The 20,619-nt window shown below is 45.4% G+C and overlaps 1 protein-coding gene across 1 annotated transcript in view; it reads left to right on the top strand.

Annotated features, from left to right (window-relative positions):
- Positions 1-20,619, top strand: part of Tram2 (translocation associated membrane protein 2) — a 69,301-nt gene that overhangs the window by 39,882 nt on the left and 8,800 nt on the right. Inside the window, exons 3-4 of the mRNA XM_036168508.1 lie at positions 17,513-17,622; positions 18,148-18,264. Of these exons, the coding sequence (XP_036024401.1) occupies positions 17,513-17,622; positions 18,148-18,264 (227 nt within the window). The remainder of the gene's footprint in view (positions 1-17,512; positions 17,623-18,147; positions 18,265-20,619) is intronic.

Raw genomic sequence — 20,619 nt, 5'->3', positions numbered from 1 at the left:
GAGAGGTAGGTGAACGGTCTTGACTTTTGTGTAAGGGTCGTTTATCTGGCTCCAACAGGCATACCTCAAAGATTGGGCGGGGGAGGGACGAGGGTGTAAATGCATGACTCTTTGGCCCATAAAGGTGTAGCCATGAATTTTGCCTGAGTTCATCCCTGCAGCCAATGTAACCAGACACTGAGAGCATCCTTGCTTCTGAATATGTAATAGTTCCTTTTTTTGGAGAGTCAAACTGAGAGATCATGGTAAGAGAGGAAGAACGTTCTTTGCTATGGGAAGAGAAACTTGAAAGCCTCTCTCAGCCTGGGGAACCAGGAAATGCTATGGCCAGACACGTGCGCATTCCAGTGCACACTCTCGTGCTGGTGAGCATAATGAATTTTGTTGCTCAGTGCTGCGTGGTCCAAGATCAATGTCAGGCTTCTTTCAGTCCCATCATCTGTCAGTTGTGAGAAACACATAGAACCAATTGTACTTACAAGTGAGCAGTTTAAATATTTAGTTTTTAAAGTGTGGTAAAATAGCTGGGCATCATAGTTTTTCCCTAGTAGCTGGACATGTTCCACCCTACCTAGCCCCAAATTTCTTATTGCATCCATTTTTAAATGTGTATTGTATTAAGTACATTCACATTGTGTTACTTTCCATATCAAGAATTCTTTTCATCATGCAGAACTGAACTTTTAGTTATTAAACAATGACTCCATCATTCTTTTCTCTATGAATTTGTTGCAATAGGTACTTCATGTGCATAGAAGTGTGTGTGTGTGTGTGTGTGTGTGTGTGTGTGTGTGTGTGTGTTTAGATTTTTGTGACAAGGTCTTACACAATATTAAGCCAGGCTGGCCTTGAACTCAAGGAAATCCTTTGCCTCAGCTTTCAGGTGCTAAGAATACAGGTGAGTCGCCACACTGAGTCATAGAATCATATATTATTTAACCTTTGGGTACTGGCTTAAAATTTAAATACATCCCCCCCCCCAAATGCATTTACACAAGCATTACATAACAGGAGTTACAGACAGTTGTGAGCTACCATGTGGTTCCTGGGAATCCAGCCTGGGTCCTCTGGAGAGTCACCCATGCTTTTAATCCCAGAGCCATCTCTCCAGCCATATTATTTTTTAATGATGGGTTTCATTAGCGTCATCATATATTTGTGTTATTACGCTTTGTCCTTACTCACCCCTCTCCCATGGCCTTCCCTCACACCATGCCTTCCTTTTCTTGGTCCCCTCCCTTCTCGACACAGACTCCCTTTGCTTTCCTGGAACAGGTGTTACATTACTTCCTTCTTTCTACTTTCATAAGACACACACACACACACACACACACACACACACACACACACACAAACACACACACACACACACACTCACACACACTTATGTAAGTTTAAATATAGATTCAAAATTGTCTTGTTTTATTTAATTTTTTTAATTAAAAAATGTTTTTTCAAGCCAGGGTTTCTGTAGCCAATTTTCTAAGCAGTCTTATTAAATAAAAAACACAGAGCCAAATATAGGGGTGAAAGCCATAGAGATCAGGGAAATAGTGAGAGCCACCAACCAGTGAGAGCCACCAACCAGCCTTACCTCACCCACTCTGTAGCTTCCAAATGCCACCACTTCCTGTCTACCCAGGCTTTTATTGCCTTGCTGTTCTGCCCTCTCATTGGCTCTTAGCCCAGCTAACTCACTTCCTTGTCACTGCCTGTCTGTACAAACCTCCAGGTCTCTATGGTTGGTACTGGGATTAAAGGTATGTGTCATCACGCTTGGCTCTGTTCCATAGTGTGGCCTTGAACACACAGACACCTTGCCTGCCAAGTGATAGGATTAAGGGCGTGTGCTACCACTGCCTGACTTTTGTGTTTACTTAAAACTGCTTGCTATTTCCTCTGATCTCTAGGCAAACTTTATTTATTAACATACAAATAAAATATCACCCCAGGTTTCTCAGCTGTCCTGGAACCTGTTTTGTAGACCAGGCTGGCCTGGAACTGGCAGAGATCTGCCTGCCTCTGACTCCCAAGTCCTGGGATTAAAGGTGTGCACCACTGTGCCTGGCCTGTCTTGTTTTATTTAACATAATCTTCAGCTCAGTCATTTTATTGTAAATATCCTGATTTCGCTTGTTTTTAGGGCTAAATAAAATTCCACATTTATTTTACTCACATATCTGTTGATGGACATCTGAGCTGGTTCCATTTCTTAGCTAGTGAGAATAGTACAACAGTTTAATGTGGCTGTGCCAGCGTCTATGTGGGAGGCTGACACGGAGTCCTTTGGGTGTATGCTTCCACAGTGGCTGCGTGGGTTTACATTCCCACCAACACATCCCCTATATCCTAGCCAGCATTTGTTGTTGTTTGTTTTCTTGATGATAGCCATTCTGACTGGCGTGAGGTAGGGGTCTCCAGTCAGTTTTGATTTGAATGTCCTTAGTGACTCAGGATGTTGAACATTTTTTCAAATTTTTTTTTCCTTTCGTGATTCTTCCTTTGAGAACTGACTATTTAGTTCATGAGCTCATTTCTGATTGGATGGTTGGGGTGGGGTTGGCTGTTTAATTTTTGCAGTTCTTTATTTATCCTAGATATTAATCCTCTGTCTAATACGTAGTTGGCAAAGACCTTCTCCCACTCTGAGGATTAATTTGAGACAGGAGCTGGCTGTGTAGCCCTGACTGAGCTGGAACTCACTAGACTCAGTAAGCCTTGAACTTGTGGCCATCCTCCCGTCTCTGCCTCTCTGGTGCTGGGTTACAGGCACCAACACAACTGGGTTTTTTAGGTTGTTCCTGGCAGGTGTTGTTACAGCAACACAAAAATAAAAAAACTGAACATGCATGTGCCTGAGACATCCTATTTACTCCTTCTTGAAGAAATTAGACAGTAAGCAATGTCATAAACATCTATTTCACGATCAGGATGACAAGTGTAGACTATGTTTCAGGCTAGGCCCAAGTCAGAGCTGCTGGGCATAAAGAACTTCCCATTGAGTCTTGGGAGTGTGCCACATCATGCGTTATTAGTTTAATTAGTTAATTACTCACTCTAGAGAAATATTTCTGTGTGCCCTGTATGCCAGCCCTGGTTGTAAAACAATTTAAGGGAGATAAAAAATGGATAATAAATAAGCAGATAATTATAATTGCAATGGGGTGGTGAGGGGAATACACAGAGCCATGAGGTGAAGAAAAAAATAAAATAAAAGCCTGGTGATATAGCCTTCCAAAAAGCTGATTTATAGTGGGATTGGAGAGCTTGCAGTTGTGAATATAGAAGACAGGACAGTCCTGGGGGATCATCGTGTGTAGGTGTAGACACTCTCAATCGAGAAATAAATTCATGGGGTGTGCTAGTGGCTGAGTGTAGCCCAGGAGCCCACAGCAGCTGGGGTTGGCGTCTTCCAAGATATTACTCTTGAATTCTGCTCCTGGAAAGCCCTTCTAGGTCTGTGCGCCCCTGGTGAAAGTCCATTAGAGTGCCTGTCAGATGGAGGGCTTCAGTTACTTTAGAAAAGGAAGGGAAGGGATGGTTCAGTTGTCTATCTGTCATGGAAATCTTACCACTTGGAACTATTTGAAATGTGACAAGCAAAAATTGAAGGAGACGATGAAATCAGAATGCCCTGCTTCATTTTGTTTTGAGCACCTGTGATGACCAGCCCAGTATGGTAATGCCTATTTGCCTGGCCGGCAGGAAAGCAAACTTCTCATGGGACAAAAACATTTTACAATAACAGGTTTGTTAAGGTGATGATTTCTAATCCCTCCTCATACATTTCCTTAGGGCTGGAAATGCTTAGAAATCAATCCTTTTTTTTTTTTTTTTTTTTTAAAGTATAACCAGAGTAAACTCTGCCTTTTAAAATCTCTTCTTTATAATGAATGTCTCGTGAGTCAGTGTTTAAAACTGAATTTTGATGAGGTGGTAGTTTTGTGCTCATGGCAGACCAGGAGCCCTGCTCTTCCCCGCTGCATTGAACCAACTCCTTCCTCAGCCTTTCAAGCGCTGGAGTGATAGATGTGAGCTACACCAGACTCAGCTCTCATTTGTAAATCCCTGGGTCTTCCCGGCTGGGGTTTTCAGGTTTAAGGAACTCAACATATCCACGGTGTTGGAGAGGCTCTTTCTTGACCAGTCCTCTGCACTGCACTTTTTTGTTTGTTTGTTTGGTTTTGTTTTTTCCTACTCTCTTGTTTCCAGCTTCAAGAATCCTACTCTTCTCATCCTGAGTAAACTTAACGGCCTAATCATGGGTGATTTATTTTCTCTCGGTTTGGAGCCTTGGCATCTGAGATCCACGGGACTCAGGCCTTTCTCCCTGTGAGGGTATGAGGGAAGATCTGTTCCCATCTTCTTTCCACATCAGTATCGCATGTCATTCCCTCCATGTGCATAGTAGTCTCTGTCAAATTTCCCTAGTCCAGGATGGCCTCATCTTAACAATGATGTAAAGACATAAGTAAAGAGCCTGGTTTCAAATGAGGTCCCATCCTAGGGTGCCAGGAGGTAGTATATCAAAGTATGAATTCTGAGAGACACAAATTAGCCCAGACCACATTCCAGTTGCAAGGTAGACTAGCTGCAAATTGATGGTTTTGTTGCATTGTGATGGGCAAATAAGGCTCCTGCAGAGGTGACCACAGCAGTGACTGGGAGAGGCTGTCATACTGACCTCCTGAAGGCTGACCTTAAGGCTGACAGTTGATAAAACAGGAACTCCCGCCCCCCCCCCCCCACCAAATCCCAGCTCTTGATACTTTTTGGCATCCTATGAGGGTTGCCAGAGTTTGCAAACACAAAAGCCAGGACTATTTGAATTTCACATAAACATATTTAAAAAATATAGCTCAGGTAATGCATGGGACACAAATAGAGAAAATATAATTATGATTCTAGGAAATTAAAGCATTTTGGTTTTGTGGAAAATGGGGTCTTGTAAGGGTAGCCTTGGCTGGCCTGGTATTTGATCACCCTGTAGTTCAGGCTGGCTCAAACTCACAGGCATCCTCTTGCCTCAACCTTCCAGGTATTGAGATTACCGACATGTGTCTCACACACCCAGCAAAAATCAATCATTGTTGATATGAAATTCAAATTTAACTCTGTGGCCTGTATATGTATACATATTTTTTTGGCTTCCTGGTCTTAACTTCATTAGACACATTGAATTTGACTTTCTCTTTAGAATTCCACAAAGTATCTGGTATCATGGTCAGAAATATCTAGACTTTAAGAGGTCAGAAACTAAGAGAGGTATGTTTCTTTCCACAGGTGACTCCTCACCTGCTGGCCTCCCTTCTAATGTAGAATAGTTGAGCTTTTGGGTCCCAGCAATTTTTTTTGTTTTTTTTGTTGTTGTTGTTTGTGGAGCTGAGGATCAAACCAGTGCCATGTGCTTGCTAGGCAAGCACTCTACCACTGAGCTAAATCCCCAACCCCTTTTTTTAAAAGTATTTATTTGGGTTGTATCTCTGACCTGCCCAATGAAGTTGGATAAGACAGGTATAAAGTATAAAGTATGCAAGGCAGGAACTGCAGGTAGTCTTTCAAAGGCTCCTGTGCTCTCAAAGCCATTAAATCTGGTTGCTCATTTCTGTCTTTTCTCTTTTAGTTTTGGTTTTTTGTATTGTTTGGTATTTTTATATTACTTGGTTTTTGTTAGTTACTTTACTATTGCTGTGAAGAGACACCGTGACCAAGAAGAAGAAAAATTATTGGCGGCTTGCTTACAGTTTCAGAGGATTAGAGTTCACGGTGGGAATATGGCAGCAGGCAGGCATGGTGCTGAAGCAGTAGCCTATAGCTTGCATCTGGTTCCCAAGCACATGGCAGAGAAAGAGCTAACCGGAAGTGGTGACACACCTCCTGCAACAAGGCCACATCTCCTAATCCTTCCCAAACAGTTCCACCAGCTGGGGACCAAGCATTTAAATATATGAGCCCATGGGGGCCATTCTCCTTGGAATCACCACACTATAACTATTTGGTGGGGGTGAGGTGGAAGAGGAGGGGAGTATGACTGAGTGGACTTGGGTTTCAACTGGGGCTACAGCTCCCCAGAAGTCATGAACACTTTTGTGGTACAGTGTATGTGCAACCTAGTTCTTATGTCTGCTTGACACAAGCTAGAGTCATCTGAGATGAGGGAACCTTAACAGAGAAATTGCTTCTATAAGATAGGATGTGGGCAGGCTTTTAGGGCATTTTCTTAATTAGTGATAAACATGGGATGGCCCAGGTCATTGTGGTGCAGCCACCCCTGGGCTGATGTCCTGGGTGCTGTAACAAAGCAGGCTGAGCAAGTCATGAGGAGCAAGCCAGCACTCCTCTATGGCCTCTGCGTCAGTTCTTATCTTTAGAGTCCTACCTTGTTTGAGTTTCTGCCCTGATTTTTTTAGCAATGAATAGTGATGTGGAAGTGTAAACAAAATACCCCCCCCCCAATTGCTTTTGGTCATGATTTTTAATCACAGTAATAGAAACCCTAACTAAGATAGCATAAGGGAGTCCTGGTAGCTTTAAGGGTCCTGGGCCTGCCTGCTGCTTTACACAAAGAACAACAAGGCTGGTATGGAGGGACCTCTTCCAGAGGAGGCCTTATTTTACAGTGGCCAAGGTGATAGATCCGTCCTCTCATTCCGTCCACTTCTGTTGCTTTGATCATTAGTATCTACCATGTTGTGTTTTGTAGCATGAAGAGGTAGAAAGCCTGGGAACCTCCTACCCCATAGCTTGACTTCTGTTTTCTAGCGCTTTCTGGGATGAGACATACTGCCCGTGAAAACAGCCTCATTCAGCCCAAGGCTTTTGTCGAGGGATATGAATGGCTTGTTTTCTCTGCTGGCCAGCAGGCATTAGTACTGTCTCTTGTCATACACTTGAAAGATTGGCATCACATATCAAACCAAGCCCCTGTTGTAAGATGAGCTCAGAGAGGACAAAAAAGTGAAGGACAGGTGGGCAGCGGTGGCTCTGGGGATGGAAGCCGCTTACAGCGAACAAGCTCCAGCCTGGACCTGTGACCCTTACAGCTGTGGAATATTGGGAGTGGCCTGATCCTTTTACAATGGTGGAACTGAGCCCAGGGAGTTAATTGGTGTCCTCAAGGATGAGCAGGAAGAGCAGAGGGAGGCTGGACTGTCTGTACCTCATACAGCTCTAGGGCCCAGAAAGCTGGAGAAAGGCTGGGTTTGTCACATGGAGAGGCCAACTTGTGAGACACAGAGCTGGCTTTGTCCTCACCTGGTGCTAAATGGCTACCAAGATCACTTTTGGCTCAGAGTACCTCTGTATGAAAAGAAAACGAAACCAAGTCCCCCATTGTGTCCGCTGTGGGAAGCCTCCTCCCAGGAATTATGGTCAAGTCTGGACTTGATTTCCATTTCAATAACTAAAATTCAGCAAGCAAAACAACTGTTCAGAAGAAGGAACAAATCATAAGCACTCGCCTTCGTGACGCTTCAGAAACTGAGTGAGTCCATGTACATGTGGGTGTGTCACCTTCCAGCAGAGACTTGATTCCATCCAGTTCCCTGTTTGCAGCCTGGAGAGTTCCTGCCAGGGGGTTCACAGCCTTCCGAACAGATACAGTTCCTTATGTCGTGGTGACCCCCAACCTGAACATTACTTTCATTGCTACTTCATAACTATAATTTTGCTGCTGCTATGAACCATAAGGTCAATATCTGATATGCACTGCGGTGAAAGGGTCATTCGAACCTGACTAAGGGTCAGTTGAGAAGCATTGGTCTATGCCATTCCGTGTGGTGCTTCCGCAGGCTTAACTGAGTAGGAGCTCTGAGCTGCTGGGTTGTCCCCTGGATTGACGCTTGATGGGAACACTGGTTCTCACTGTTTCCTTCCTTACCACACCCTCTGACCCAGACACCCACCACTCAGCTTGACGTAATTTTGTTTCTGTGATCTTTACCTCCCCATGCCTCTAGATTGGAACTTTCTTGTGTTTTCTTATGCTATCTAGCTGGTATTTTCTTCTAGTCAGTTGTTTTTATAACATTTTCTTTCTTTTTTTTTTTTTGTCCTTTGATTTACAGGTTTGCTGAGATTGTTATTTTTGTATCAGTAAAGGCCCTGAATTAACATACAATTTAAAATGTAAAGAAAAATTCTACTTTTTTGGTTGTTGCTTCTGTTTCATGTGATCCTGCAGGAGTGTGTAGCTGGAGTTATCTCCAGTCCTGCCTGGGCCCGCCGCCACTCAGATCCAAATAAACACATAGACTCTCACACTATTTAAACTGTTTGGCCTAATGGCTCAGGCATCCCGCCATCCAGCTCCTACATCTCAAATTAACCCATTTCCACAAATCCACACCTTACCATGTAGCTTGTGGCTCACTGGTACCCTACATCCTCTTCTCATGGCAGCGACTGGCAGCATCTCCTGTTCCCAGAATTCTCCTCTCTCTTCCTCCCACCCATACTTCCTGCCTGGCCACTGGCCAACCAACACTTTATTCATCAACCAATCAGAGCAACATATTCACAGCCATACAGATATCCATAGCAGGAGTGACCTTTTCTTCCTGACTCTTAGTGACTTTTTTTCTGAAGTCAGTGGGTCCCCCAGCCATAAGTGTTCTGCAGTATGACAGCCTACTGAATGTTGTGTCATATCCAGGGTGTGTTATAAGAAACCACAGACTGTGGACTAGAAGGATCTGAAGCGCGTGTCTGACATCAGGAAATCCGTGATCGATTTCCTTGCAGCCTCACAGAAAGGGCGCTGGTTCTTCAAGGAGACAATCCAGAAGCCATGGCCTTCTATTCCTAAATCCTCTGTTCTCTGTCATTTTCCCTCACCTTTTCTGCTTCTTTTGTATACTATGTAAAACTTTTTTTTCTTTTTTTTTTTTTTTGGGGGGGGGGTCTTCCTAAGTTGCTATCAAATGGAAGAAAATGGATTCCAAAACATGCACTACAAGGCCAAATGGTAACCTGGGAAATTGTTATCCAGGTCTTTCATTCTGTGACCCTTGCATAGAAAGAGAATGTGTTTCCCAAGGTCACAAAATGCCACAAGGCACAGTTTTGGGGGCTAGAAATCTGAATCCGTGGCACCACCAGTGATGGTTCCTTCTGCACCTGTCAGGGAAAGACCCCTCTCATTGGCCTGTGGATGCCCACCACCTCTACGTCTCCTCATGTCATCGTCCTCCTGGGTGTCTGTCTCTGTGTCATTATTTCCCAGGTCTTTAAGGACACAAATCAAATTGAAATGATCCCCACCCTAATGACCTCATTTTAACTTCTTACCCCTGGATAGACCCCTATTCCAAATAAAATATTATGAGGTACTAGGGACTCCAACGGTATTTTTTGGAATGTGAGGGGCACAGTTTAACCCATAACTGTGTGTATATGTGTGTGTGTGTGTCTGTGTACACACTCACTCGGAGAACTATCTTGCTCTTATGATTAAGATACCAATGACCTCATCTTCCATCCTCCATGTTGAGAGGTCAGAGATGCTGAAACATGAGTGGAAGTCATAATCCTGTTCCTGAAGGCTAAGTGCATGTCCCCGCATATATTCTAGATCCTTCTCTCTCCTGCCATCTCAGGGAGTAGATTAAGTCTTCGAGACGTAAGGAATGTGCTATACCACTGGCATTTGAAGGGCAGTCAGGAAGCAGAGAGGCCTAGTGAGGAGAGGATGGGTTTGGCCCCTGGCTTCTGTGGTTGTGGCCCTCTCTAGTTACAGATCATCTGAGTACCGCTCCTGTTGTCTCTCAGCCACAGCTGCTGGGTCAGTAAACAGGGATAATACTCAGGATTACAGGGAAGCATAAATGATGTCATTTACCAGACATGCTCAGTAGTGCCTTGCTAAGAAAGGGCTTATAATCGCCACTTGTGGTATTTATTCTAAATGAGTACATAGGACTGTTCTGTCCATCTTCTTTCTATGGGAAATAATAATGATAGTTACATCTATTTGTACAGCACTTTACAGTTTTATAAGTTATTTGTCTATTTTATTCTTAGAGCTTTGTGGTAAAGGGTAGTTTTATTTTATTTTTAGTTTTATTTTTTTAACATTTACTTTTAATTATGTGGGTATGTGAGAGGTGGTGTAGGAGTATGTACATGTCAGCGCAGGTGCCCAGGAAGTCCAGAAAAGGGTGATAGATCCCTCGGGACTGGAGTTTCAGATGGTTGTAAACCATCTGATGTGTGTGTGGGCACCAAACTTGGGTGTTCTGCCAGAGCAGTACACGCTCTAACCTCTGAGATCTCTCATCATCTGACACTGACTTTTTTATTTATTTGTTGCCGGGGAGGGTGCCATGTTGCACATGTAGCGGTCAGAGAACTACTTGCAGGAGTCAGTCTTCACCTTTATCTCCTGACCCATCTCACTTATTTTATTTACTGCTGGACAGGGTGGAGACAAGGTCTCATTTCCCACTCGGGCCCCCGAAATCCTCTGCTCCTTCTGCCTCTGTCTTCTAGGTATTGAAATGACAGGCATGCACCACCAGGCCCAGCAGGCACTTTGCTTTATTCTCACATGGGTAACTGAGCCAGAGAGTCATGGTTATATGGTGGCAAAGAGCAGCTCTAGAAATGAGCTTTAGACTTTTTCATGCGTAGCCTTTACGAAAGAGTAAAATAAAATAGAGCAGCAAGGTGAAAAAGATGCCACCTTGTTCCTTTGCAGCGACACCTCAGAGTGTAGCTTTTTACTGCTCTGTCTTTGAGTAACCCTGGCGCATTGCAGGGTGAGCCTCTCTTGCCCTACACACTTGGGGCCAGAGTGTTTCAGATTCTCAGTGGCTTCAGATTGAGGAATATTTGCATTTGTGTATTAAGAAATTTCGGGGGGTGGGAACCCATGCCTGAATTAGAATTCATTTATGTTTCATATTTACCTTTCATTCTCCAAAAGTGATTTTGTATGGTGTTTCTAGTGGATGTGAATTTTAAGTACATTCTAATTGGAGCTTGGGTGTGGAATTGTCCAAATGTGGCTTCATGTCCATACTTAAAGTTTTTCAGATTTTCAGATTTGGATTTCTGTGTTAAGAATACTCAACCTATGTGTCGATGTGTACCAGATTCCTATAGATGAAAACATCACAGTGTTGTTTTACTCTTGAAAACAGCACTCTGGTCTATAACCAGGAGCATGTGCCATGCCTACTACCATGGGGCAAGTACTAGCTGAAGGGTAAGTCCCCCAAAGTGGACCTGTTGTATCAGAGGGTCAGTACCTTGGTAACCAGCAGAAGTGGCCACACCACACCACTCTCCACAAAGATGGTGCTATTTTGGACTCCCACCAGTGCTATTCAAGACAGGGATTTCCCCACAGCCTCAGCAAGACTGTATTGTTAGGCTGGGGATTCTTGTCCATCTGATCAGGTATGAAGTGGTATCTCAGGGTGGTTTTAATTTAAATCTCTCTTCCGGATGAAGCTGAGCATTGTTTTCAAGGCATAAGAGCTGTCTGTGTTTTCTTGTTCTGTGAACTGTCTGTTTGTACACTTTGCCCGTTTTTCTGCTGACTTGTGATCTTTCATCTAAGTTCTCGGAGCTTTTTACATCCTGGCAAGATGAACCATTTGTCTGAGAACTGAAAACATTTGCCCCAGGTGGTTATTTGATGCCTTTCTTTTCTTGTGTGTATGTGTCTGTCTGTCTGTCTGTCTGTCTGTCTCTCCTCTGTGTCTGTCTGGTTCTCTCTCCGCCGTCTCTCCCACCACATGCTCCTCCCTTTCTCTTTCAGCAGGACTGGGGCTCAAGCATCCACCCTCAACCTCTGGCCCACACCCTCAGCCCCATTTTGCCTCCTGAATTTGTTCACTATAATTTTTCTCACAGCTATATTCTGGATTTATATATAACAGAAGAGATCTGAAATAATGTGGGAACTGTCAGCACAGAAACCCATAGAATGTTGGTATTGGGAAGGGGTCAGGGGTCAGCCAGGCCACAAGTTGCAAACTGGTGGCTTGTGGTTGGAGTTTTCCTGTAGCTATGTTTTCTTTGGCTTACTTAGTGTTGGCCTATGCAATGTCTAAATTTTTTAAATTAGTCTCCAGTATTGTAAAATCAGATGATCTCTTTGCTTTAAAAGTACTGGGAATTGGCCTGCCCTGGGCTGTGCCTCTCCTGTGACCACAGTGGGAAAGAAGCTGCCTCCCTCTTTTCCCTACCCTCAGCACAAGCTCAGTCCTCCACTTCTCCCTTCTGGACTCAGAAAACAGATGGTGCCCATCCTTCACCATTCGTCTGTCCCTGTTTAACTGCGCATTTCTCTTTATAATGACGAAAAAGAGGTGGCATGTTCGTGAACTTGTTCCTTCTCAAAGTTGACATGTGACAGACAGGCTGAGATGGTGATGTAGAAAGAAACTAGCTAAGAGCATTATTTCTTGGTTGAAACACAGCACATTGCCTGCTTTCCGCAGCAGGTCTCCGTGTGGGCAGTGTGCACTTAACACACCAGGACCACTCTCCTTGCTGGTCCCTGGAGACAGTTTGCTGTGACTCCTGACCATTCACTTCACTGATTTGATAGCCTAAAGACGTTACCCTTCTAGAAACATACAGTAGGTCGCTGGCAGCACTGTCCTTCGTGAGAGCAATGTTCCACAAGGACCTGTCTAACTTGGATAATAAGAGCATTGTGATTTTTTTTTAAACAATTCTTTTTTTTAAAGATTTATTTTTTAAATTTTATGTGTATGAGTATTTGCTTGCATGTATATGCGCCACATAATGTACAGTACCCACACAGGTCAGAAGGGGGCATTGGATCCTCTGGAACTGGAGTTAGAGATAGTTATCAGCCATCATGGGGGTGCATGGAACCAAACCTGGGTCCTTAAAAAGAGCAGCAAGTCTTTTTTGTTTGTTTGTTTTTCAAGACAGGGTTTCTCTGTAGCTTTGGAGGCTGTCCTGGAACTCCCTTTGTAGACCAGGCTGGCCTCAAACTCACGGAGATCCACCTGCCTCTGCCTCCTGAGTGCTGGGATTACAGGCGTGCGCCACCACCGCCTGGCCAACTGGAAGTCTTCTTAACCTTGGAGCCATCTGTAGCCTCAGAAACTGTTTTAGAGGTGTTAATAAGCAATTGAGTTTAAAAGACTTTAAAAAAAAAAATCAGGTATGAGTTTGTTTGAGCACAGTTCCAGTTTCTGTAGCTATATAGAAAGTAGGAGTCCGACCATCTTTTTTCTTCCGCTAATCAAACAGGAAGTAGATAAGGAAGAAAGCAACAGAGGTGGTGATATGTGACTCAATGTACCTTTGGGGAATCTGGACATGATGTTTCTCACGATTGTAGGAGGACAACTCAAAGGAGCAACATATTGCCGATGATGAAGCCAAGGATGGCATGGGGGTGGGGTTGACCTTGAGGTAGCATTTGGAGGCTGGGCCAAGGCTCTGGAAACTGGAAGCGCTGAGAAACGTCCACATCCCTGCAACCACCTTCCTTGCCCTCCTCCTGAGTTGATTCTAAAGGGTCGGTTATGCAGTACGATGCTGCTTGAAGAATTCCAAGGTGGTGAACGAGGCCTGCAGAACACATCAGATCCCGAAAGGACTTGAGACTTGTTCTTGCAGCCAGTTCATCAGTCTGTCCCCATTGTTCTCCTGACTCCCATCCGAGAGCAGAGTGCAGGTCCATGCCCACTGTCTGGAGACCCACAGCTACTGACTGATGGCTGTCTCCCTGCTACCCTGGTGACTGTGTGGCCAGAAGTGGATCTTTGTAAGTCTCCTGATGCCTTGAGGAAGACCACAGAGCTCACTGTGGTCTATAAAGCCCTCGGTGGGTTCCTGTCATGCGACCCCCACCTCTGACCCCAGCCTGGGTCTACTTAAGCATTCATAATGCCTGGCCACTGCCATTCTGTTGGGTTTTAGTTATGACAAATCACACAACAAAATTCCTCATCTCAACTATTTTTAAGTAAACAGGTTAGCAATGTTAAGTACGTTCACAGCTTGTTCAGCCAATCTACATGAATATCTCAAATAATCTGAAGCTATAGCCATTAAACAACTGCTCCCCATTTCTTCTCTTTCTGTCCCGAGTGACGGTCATTCTCCTTTCTGTCTGTAAAAATCTGACAGTCCAAGGGAGCCTGTACCGGTGGGATCAGATATTTCTTATCATTTTGTGACTGGTTTATTTCACCTAACATAATGTCAGTGTTAAAGCGTGTGTCTGGATTTCCTTTCTTTGAAGGCTGAGAAATATTTCAGTGTGTGTACACATGACATTTTGTCTGTCTATTCATCCATTGGTGGACACTTGAATTCTTTCTCCTTTTTTTTTTTTTGCCATCCTGAATTACCACTTTGCACATGTATGTACTAATGTCTTTGCATTGGGGAATATTTGCATATATGTATTAAGAAATCTCAGGGTGGCGAAGGGAACCCATGTCTGAACTACATTTCATTTATGTTTTGTATTTACTTTTCATCCACTGCAAGTGATTTAGTGCAGTATTTCTAGTGTTGTTTTCTTTGTGTGTGGATGGCTATGTATTTGTGGGTGGTCAGCTTTGGATAGCATTCCTCAGGAGCTTGAGACAGAGACTGCTACTGGCATGGAACTTGCCAAGTGGGTTAGATTGGCCGACCAATGAATCTGGCTCTTTCTACCTCCCTGGCGCTAGGATTACAAGCAATGCCACCATGCCCAGCTTTTCATGTTGCTTCTGAGGGTGGCACTCAAGTCCTTATGCCAGAAATACTTTGCCCACTGAGCCATTTCTCTAGCCCTGAAATCCTGTTTTTAATTCTTTTAAATTTTTACTCAATAGTAATGCTGGGACCTATACTAATTATTATTTCAAATTTTCTGAGGAACTACCATACAGTTTTCTGTAGTGGCTGCTCTGAGTTACATTCCCACCAACAAAGCATATGGTTGCAATTTCTTCACATCCCCAGCCACACATTTTTATTTTCTTTAATTGTAGCTACCCTAGTGGGGAGGTCATTGTGATGTGCATTTCCCTGATGTTCAGTGATGTCAGACACGATTTCCTAGGACTGCAAGCGTGCAGATACCACCACATTGCTCTTATTTCACTAATTTTAGACTACACTCACTTGGTTGAATGTGGGTCCTAGTTTCCCTAATGGAAATTTATATGTGCCTAGTTCTAAAGGAGTTCCAAAATGTGCCCTAGATTTCCCCCTTGTCCCTCATTTACGAAGGAGGAAAGGGAACAGAACCTAGTCCTAGACATGGCAGAACAGAGACTCTCTCCCCTTCTTTCCCTTCTCCCTCCTCCCCCTCCCTTCTCCTCTGTGAGTGGATGAACACTTCCTCTCATCCCTTCTCCATCCTTGGCTGCCTTCTCTGCCTCCCTGTCTCTCCTGCAGCCTGGATTGGATCCTGTGGTTCCTTAGCTGGGTCCTGGGTAGACACCTGTTCTTGTTCAATGCTGCTCAGTACATTTTCCACAATACAAGTTTCACCACTTCCTTCAGGCTAAAGACCACACCACTTCAGTGGCACATAGGCTGTCCATGGTAGCCCTGGCATTCACCCTTGTCTTGAGCACCTTTCCTGAGCCCTGGGCCTGGAATGCCCCTACAATGTGCCTATACCCAGGTTTCTATTACTTCCTGGTCTTCCTGGCCAACAAGACCCAGTACCTGTACCCTAGCCGCAGCCCACCCTTGCCTGCTGTGGCTACTGCCTCTCGGCAATGGGCCTGTCTATAGTGTAACTGCTCCATTTTCAACCCCTGGCTGGATTTGGCCCCCAAGGGCAGAGACTTAACATTAGCCCAATGCCATTCACAAAGTAGGTATTTGTAAAGAGTCGGAGGGAGATGGAAAAGGAAAGTGTGAGATTTCTAGATCTTGTCTCTGTCCTAGACTCTGCCCTCTGTCACATTCCCTCAGTCCAGTGTGGCTGGAGGAGTTAGCAGGAACTCCCATAGTGACCCAGTTCAGCATTGCTTCTTTCTCTGGCCACCGTGAAACAAACTGACCCTGGCCTACCTTCTGGTAAATGCATCCCAGCAGAGATGACTCATATGTGTGTGACTCAGGCTCAGCTGTACAGCTGGAAGGGCAGCCAGCACGTCTGCAGGGGAGGGCAGGCACAGAGCTGGAGCCCCTGGCAGGCATGTGCTAGCCAGCCTCCTACAACCCTATGCCTGCTCACTGGAGCAAGGCTATAAGCTGTCCTTTCTCAGCTGGCATGGCAGCACTGAGTTCTGGTCAGGAGGCTGAGGCAAGAGGATTGCCACAAGGTAGAAGTCTACATAATAAGACCCTATCTGTACAAACAAACAATTCTGCCTGATTTAAGAATTTTATATAATAATCCACCATTTGCTAGAAGCCGGGTGTGAGTTTAGGTGCTATGCTATAGACCTTGTCTCATTTAATCCTCCCAGTAGCCCCGCAGCACAAGTAATAGCAAATATGTACCAAACGCCGCCCCCCCCCCACACACACACACACTGGCCGGCAAGCACACAATGTGCCACACTCTTACGGTATGAAGTACTTTTTTCAATACAATAACAAAGTATCTGATGAAAGCGGGTTAAAGAAGAGGGAGTTTCTGGTGGTGGTGGCGCAAGCCTTTAATCCCAGCACTCAGAAGGCAGAGCCAGGCGGATCTCTGTGAGTTCGAGGCCAGCCTGGGCTACAAAGCGAGTTCCAGGAAAGGAGCAAAGCTACACAGAGAAACCCTGTCTCGAAAAACAAAAACAAAAACAAAAACAAAAGAAGAGAGGGTCTACTTAAGTTCACAGTGAGAGAGTACAGTCTACCATGGCGGAGAGTGCATGGTACAAGTTTGCTACAGCTGGTTACATTTTATCCACAGTTAGGAAACAGAGGCATAGGCTCAGCCCCCTCTCTTCTTCTCTTCAGTTCCTTGGGGTGGTGCCCATCCACATACAGGGAAGGTCGTCCCTCTTCAGTTAAACATTTCTGGGAATACTTTCAGAGATGGATCCAGAAGTATGCTTCCATGGCGACTCTAAATTCAGGCAGGTTGTCAGATTCTTCCCACAGTACTTACCCTGAATTCATCTATTTTTTTATAATGCCGCGTGTTACAGGAACTCTTCTTATCTTTACTTCAGATATAGAAACCTGAGGTACCGAAAGAGACCTTATAGACAGAGGTGCCTCACAGTGACATAGGAAGGACAGAACTATGGCCTAGGGGAGGAAATTGAGGCCCAGAGAGGTTAGTCATTTACCCAGAGGTACATGGCGGAGCAGGGATGGGCCACAGCTCCCTTCTGCCACTGCTCCAACCACGATATGGACTTGGTTCTCCGTGGCCCTCCCCATGGGTGTGTCCCAAGGACCAAGTCCAGAGATAGGGCAGGATGCTGGGGCAGAAGCTTTCTTCTGAACCTGGGTGTAGCAGATGGGAGCACTGAGAGAGTGGTGTGTTTTCAGTCTCTTTCCCCTTTGGGGTCTCAGAGCATCTCCTCCTCTGGGGGATGCTGACAAGATCCTTTTCACCCCACAGACAGCGAGACAGTCCACTACCACTATGGCCCAAAGGACCTGGTCACCATCTTGTTCTACATCTTCATCACCATCATCTTACACGCTGTGGTCCAAGAGTACATCTTAGACGTAAGTGACGAGTTTGGATTTTGTGGTCAGAAGCCGGGAGGTCTGTTAGGGTGGTGAGCCTTACCTTGAAGGAAACCACAGCTCCCATTCGCTCTGCCTCCTAACTTGGCCCCTCAGTCCAGAGTCTAGACTCCTTCACTACTGTTTCTGTCCTCTCTCTCGGATTTCTTTAGTTCACATGCAAGATTTCTTTAGTTCCTAAGGGAGGAAGCCGTCTGAAAGACACCATGAGCATATTCTCGGGGTCTTTCAAACACAGCATGACTGGAAGGTGTTTTCTTTTTGTAGACACTAACAGCCTTAATACCTACTGCTTTCTCAAAGTGCTAACCCGAAACTCAGCACCATAGGCATGCAGTAGGCATGTGCCGAATAGCTTGGGTTATAAGGAGTTTGAACTACTAACTCTTTTGTAAAGGGGAAACATGGCAGTGTGTAATCTGGGTATCTGTATGCTCATGTGTATAATCTGCTGGATATCTGCATGCTTATGTATTGACGTGTGGAGTTTTCTTTCTTCTTTAGAAAATCAGCAAACGGCTTCATCTCTCCAAGGTCAAACACAGCAAGTTCAATGAATCTGGACAGCTGCTGGTCTTTCATCTCAGCTCCGTGGTATGGTGCCTCTACGTGTTGGTAACGGTGAGTAGTCCTCGTGACTGCTGAAGAGTGAATGAAAGTCAAGCCACCAGGCATGCTCTTCATTGCTGATGAAATGGTTGTCAGGGCCTTAAAGGGAAGAAAATGAGCTAGGAACTCGTTTTTGCATCCTCCTGGTACTGTAGGGAGTGGCTAGATTAATTAGTATAGATGCCACTGAATGACGTCACCTTTTACAAAAGTAAGCACTTTTTACAGTTTTTACCCATGTTACATGATACCACATGGCTCTGTATTGTTTTATCAGCCCTGCTTTCAAACAGTGTCTCACAAGGTAATTTCCCTACAGTACTGGGCCTTGTACATGTTAGGTAAATGCTCTTCCCAGGAGCTACATTCTCCACCCACAATAAATTCTTATTCACGCAATACCCCTGCTGTTGAATTACAGGTCCCAAGTTAGTTTTTCCAGTGCGTCCGCAGCCACGTACTTCCACAATGGCAAGCATGGAAGCATGGCTTGCATTTGGAGGCCTGGCTCTGTTTGTGTGGCTCTGGCGGAACACCTGAGACAAACCACTGAAAGGAGGGAAGACTCATGCTGGCTCCCGGTTTCAGGGCTCTCCCTTTGTGGTCTCTGAGGCCACTGCTTTGAGCCTGAGGAAAAGTGAACCACTGTATGGATTACGTGGAACCATGTGGCTCACCTCACAGTGGACAGGAAGAGAGACACAGAGAGGGAGGAACCGGGGTCATTGTACCCACTTCAGGGGCATATCCCAGTGACCTACTTCCTCCAGCTAGGCCCCACCACCTCGTTTCTACCACCACCCCACAGTACCACAATCGATGCTACATTATCCAGTCACTTCAACAAAGCCACAGCCCTGAGCATTGTACCAGAAACCAAGCTGTAAATACACGAGTTTTTGGGGGGTGTACTTCAGGTCTAATCAATTAACAAAGGCCAGTGTTCCCCTTCTGCACATCGAACCTTTGATAGAGAAAAAAAATTCCTTCCGACAGGGACTCTGGACTGTCATTCAGGGCTCACTCTAAGGAGACCCTGCCTGCTTTACTGTCCTGTAAGCTGCCATTCTCTTCTGGAGCAGCTTTTGTCTATAACCAGGTCCCAGCAGAAATCCAGGCCTGGGATTTGGAAATGTCATCAGCTCTCTGACCTCAGAGAGTCTTCGCTGCTCTGCTGCCTCGGCTCTGCTCTCCCTGACAGAGATGGCCCTCCCATCCTAAGGGATCCCATCTCCAGAGCTGAACGCAGACTGACAGCATGGACTCCCTGTTGTGTGTTGCTTTGATTCCTGTTATCAGTGCATCTCAGAACACTTTTTCTGAGCCGCACACTAGGGATTTTAAATGAGAGACCAAAGACTTCAGTCCTCTCAGAGGGGGGCTCCCACATTCCTAACCTCAGGGGACAGACCCAGTGCACCCGAAGGACCTTGGGCCTCTCCCAGCTGCCTGACCTTGAGTTCATGCCCACCTCTTAGAGGCCTTAGGTGCAAAGGGGCCTCAGAATACCAGACAATGGACAGTTTTGGGGGGAGCATTGCCTCATCTCTGAAGCCTTTCTGCCCCTGCACCCTCACTGTCCCAGCTGTGACCAGACTCAGAGTCTTCCTGAGAAATTCCCGGGTCTTTCATCTTGTGGAGAGCCCATTCCCCATTTAACGTGCTCAGCGAGCCACGAGCCACGGAGACCAGGGAACCACACAGGCTCCTGGTTTGACTCCCGCACTCACCTCCTCCGTCCCAACCATCTGCCTGGGAGGAAAGACGCTGAAGAATAGGAGAAGTCATTTTGTAAAGGGAGCAGAAACACCTGGTTTTCAAATCAGAGTTCTCTGTTGCAATGGAAATCTGTCAGGATTCTTCTCTTTCCTTCCCCTCCCCAAGTCAGCAGATCCCGCCTGCTCTACCTTCAAAATTCTGAGATTCTCAACACTGCTTTTCTACATGGATCACTCCTCACTCAGGTCAGATGTTGGTCGTATGCCCCTGGCATCCCTAGTTGGGGGTCAGAGATGCTCTTTTCGTTCAGTTCAGAGGACAGCCTCACAGGGAAGCTCCTCTGCCTCCAGCTGTCATTAATGTAAAGGATGCAGAACCCAGGCCCCCTCCGCCATTTGCCTACACTGCTGATTTCTTCCTTTTCTGGGGAGTGCGCTTCCATTCTGGGCCCTCCCCTCAGCCCATTAACCTCTCCCTCCAGATGGATCTCTTTAAAGCATGAGCTAATTCATGTGTTCTCCTACTTAAAATAAGTTCCCCTCACAGCTGCTGTGAAGTTGTTTTCTCCTCCTTGCTGGGGTGACCTGGGTCCTGGAACCTTGCTGGTGACGTCAGCATGGACTCTTTCACTCCATGCTCAAACTACCC

The sequence above is a fragment of the Onychomys torridus genome, chromosome 18 (assembly GCF_903995425.1).
Source record: "Onychomys torridus chromosome 18, mOncTor1.1, whole genome shotgun sequence".
Lineage (NCBI taxonomy): Eukaryota > Metazoa > Chordata > Mammalia > Rodentia > Cricetidae > Onychomys > Onychomys torridus.
The sequence above is the reverse complement of the archived record's forward strand: the minus strand, read 5'-3'. Positions and strand labels throughout refer to the sequence as shown.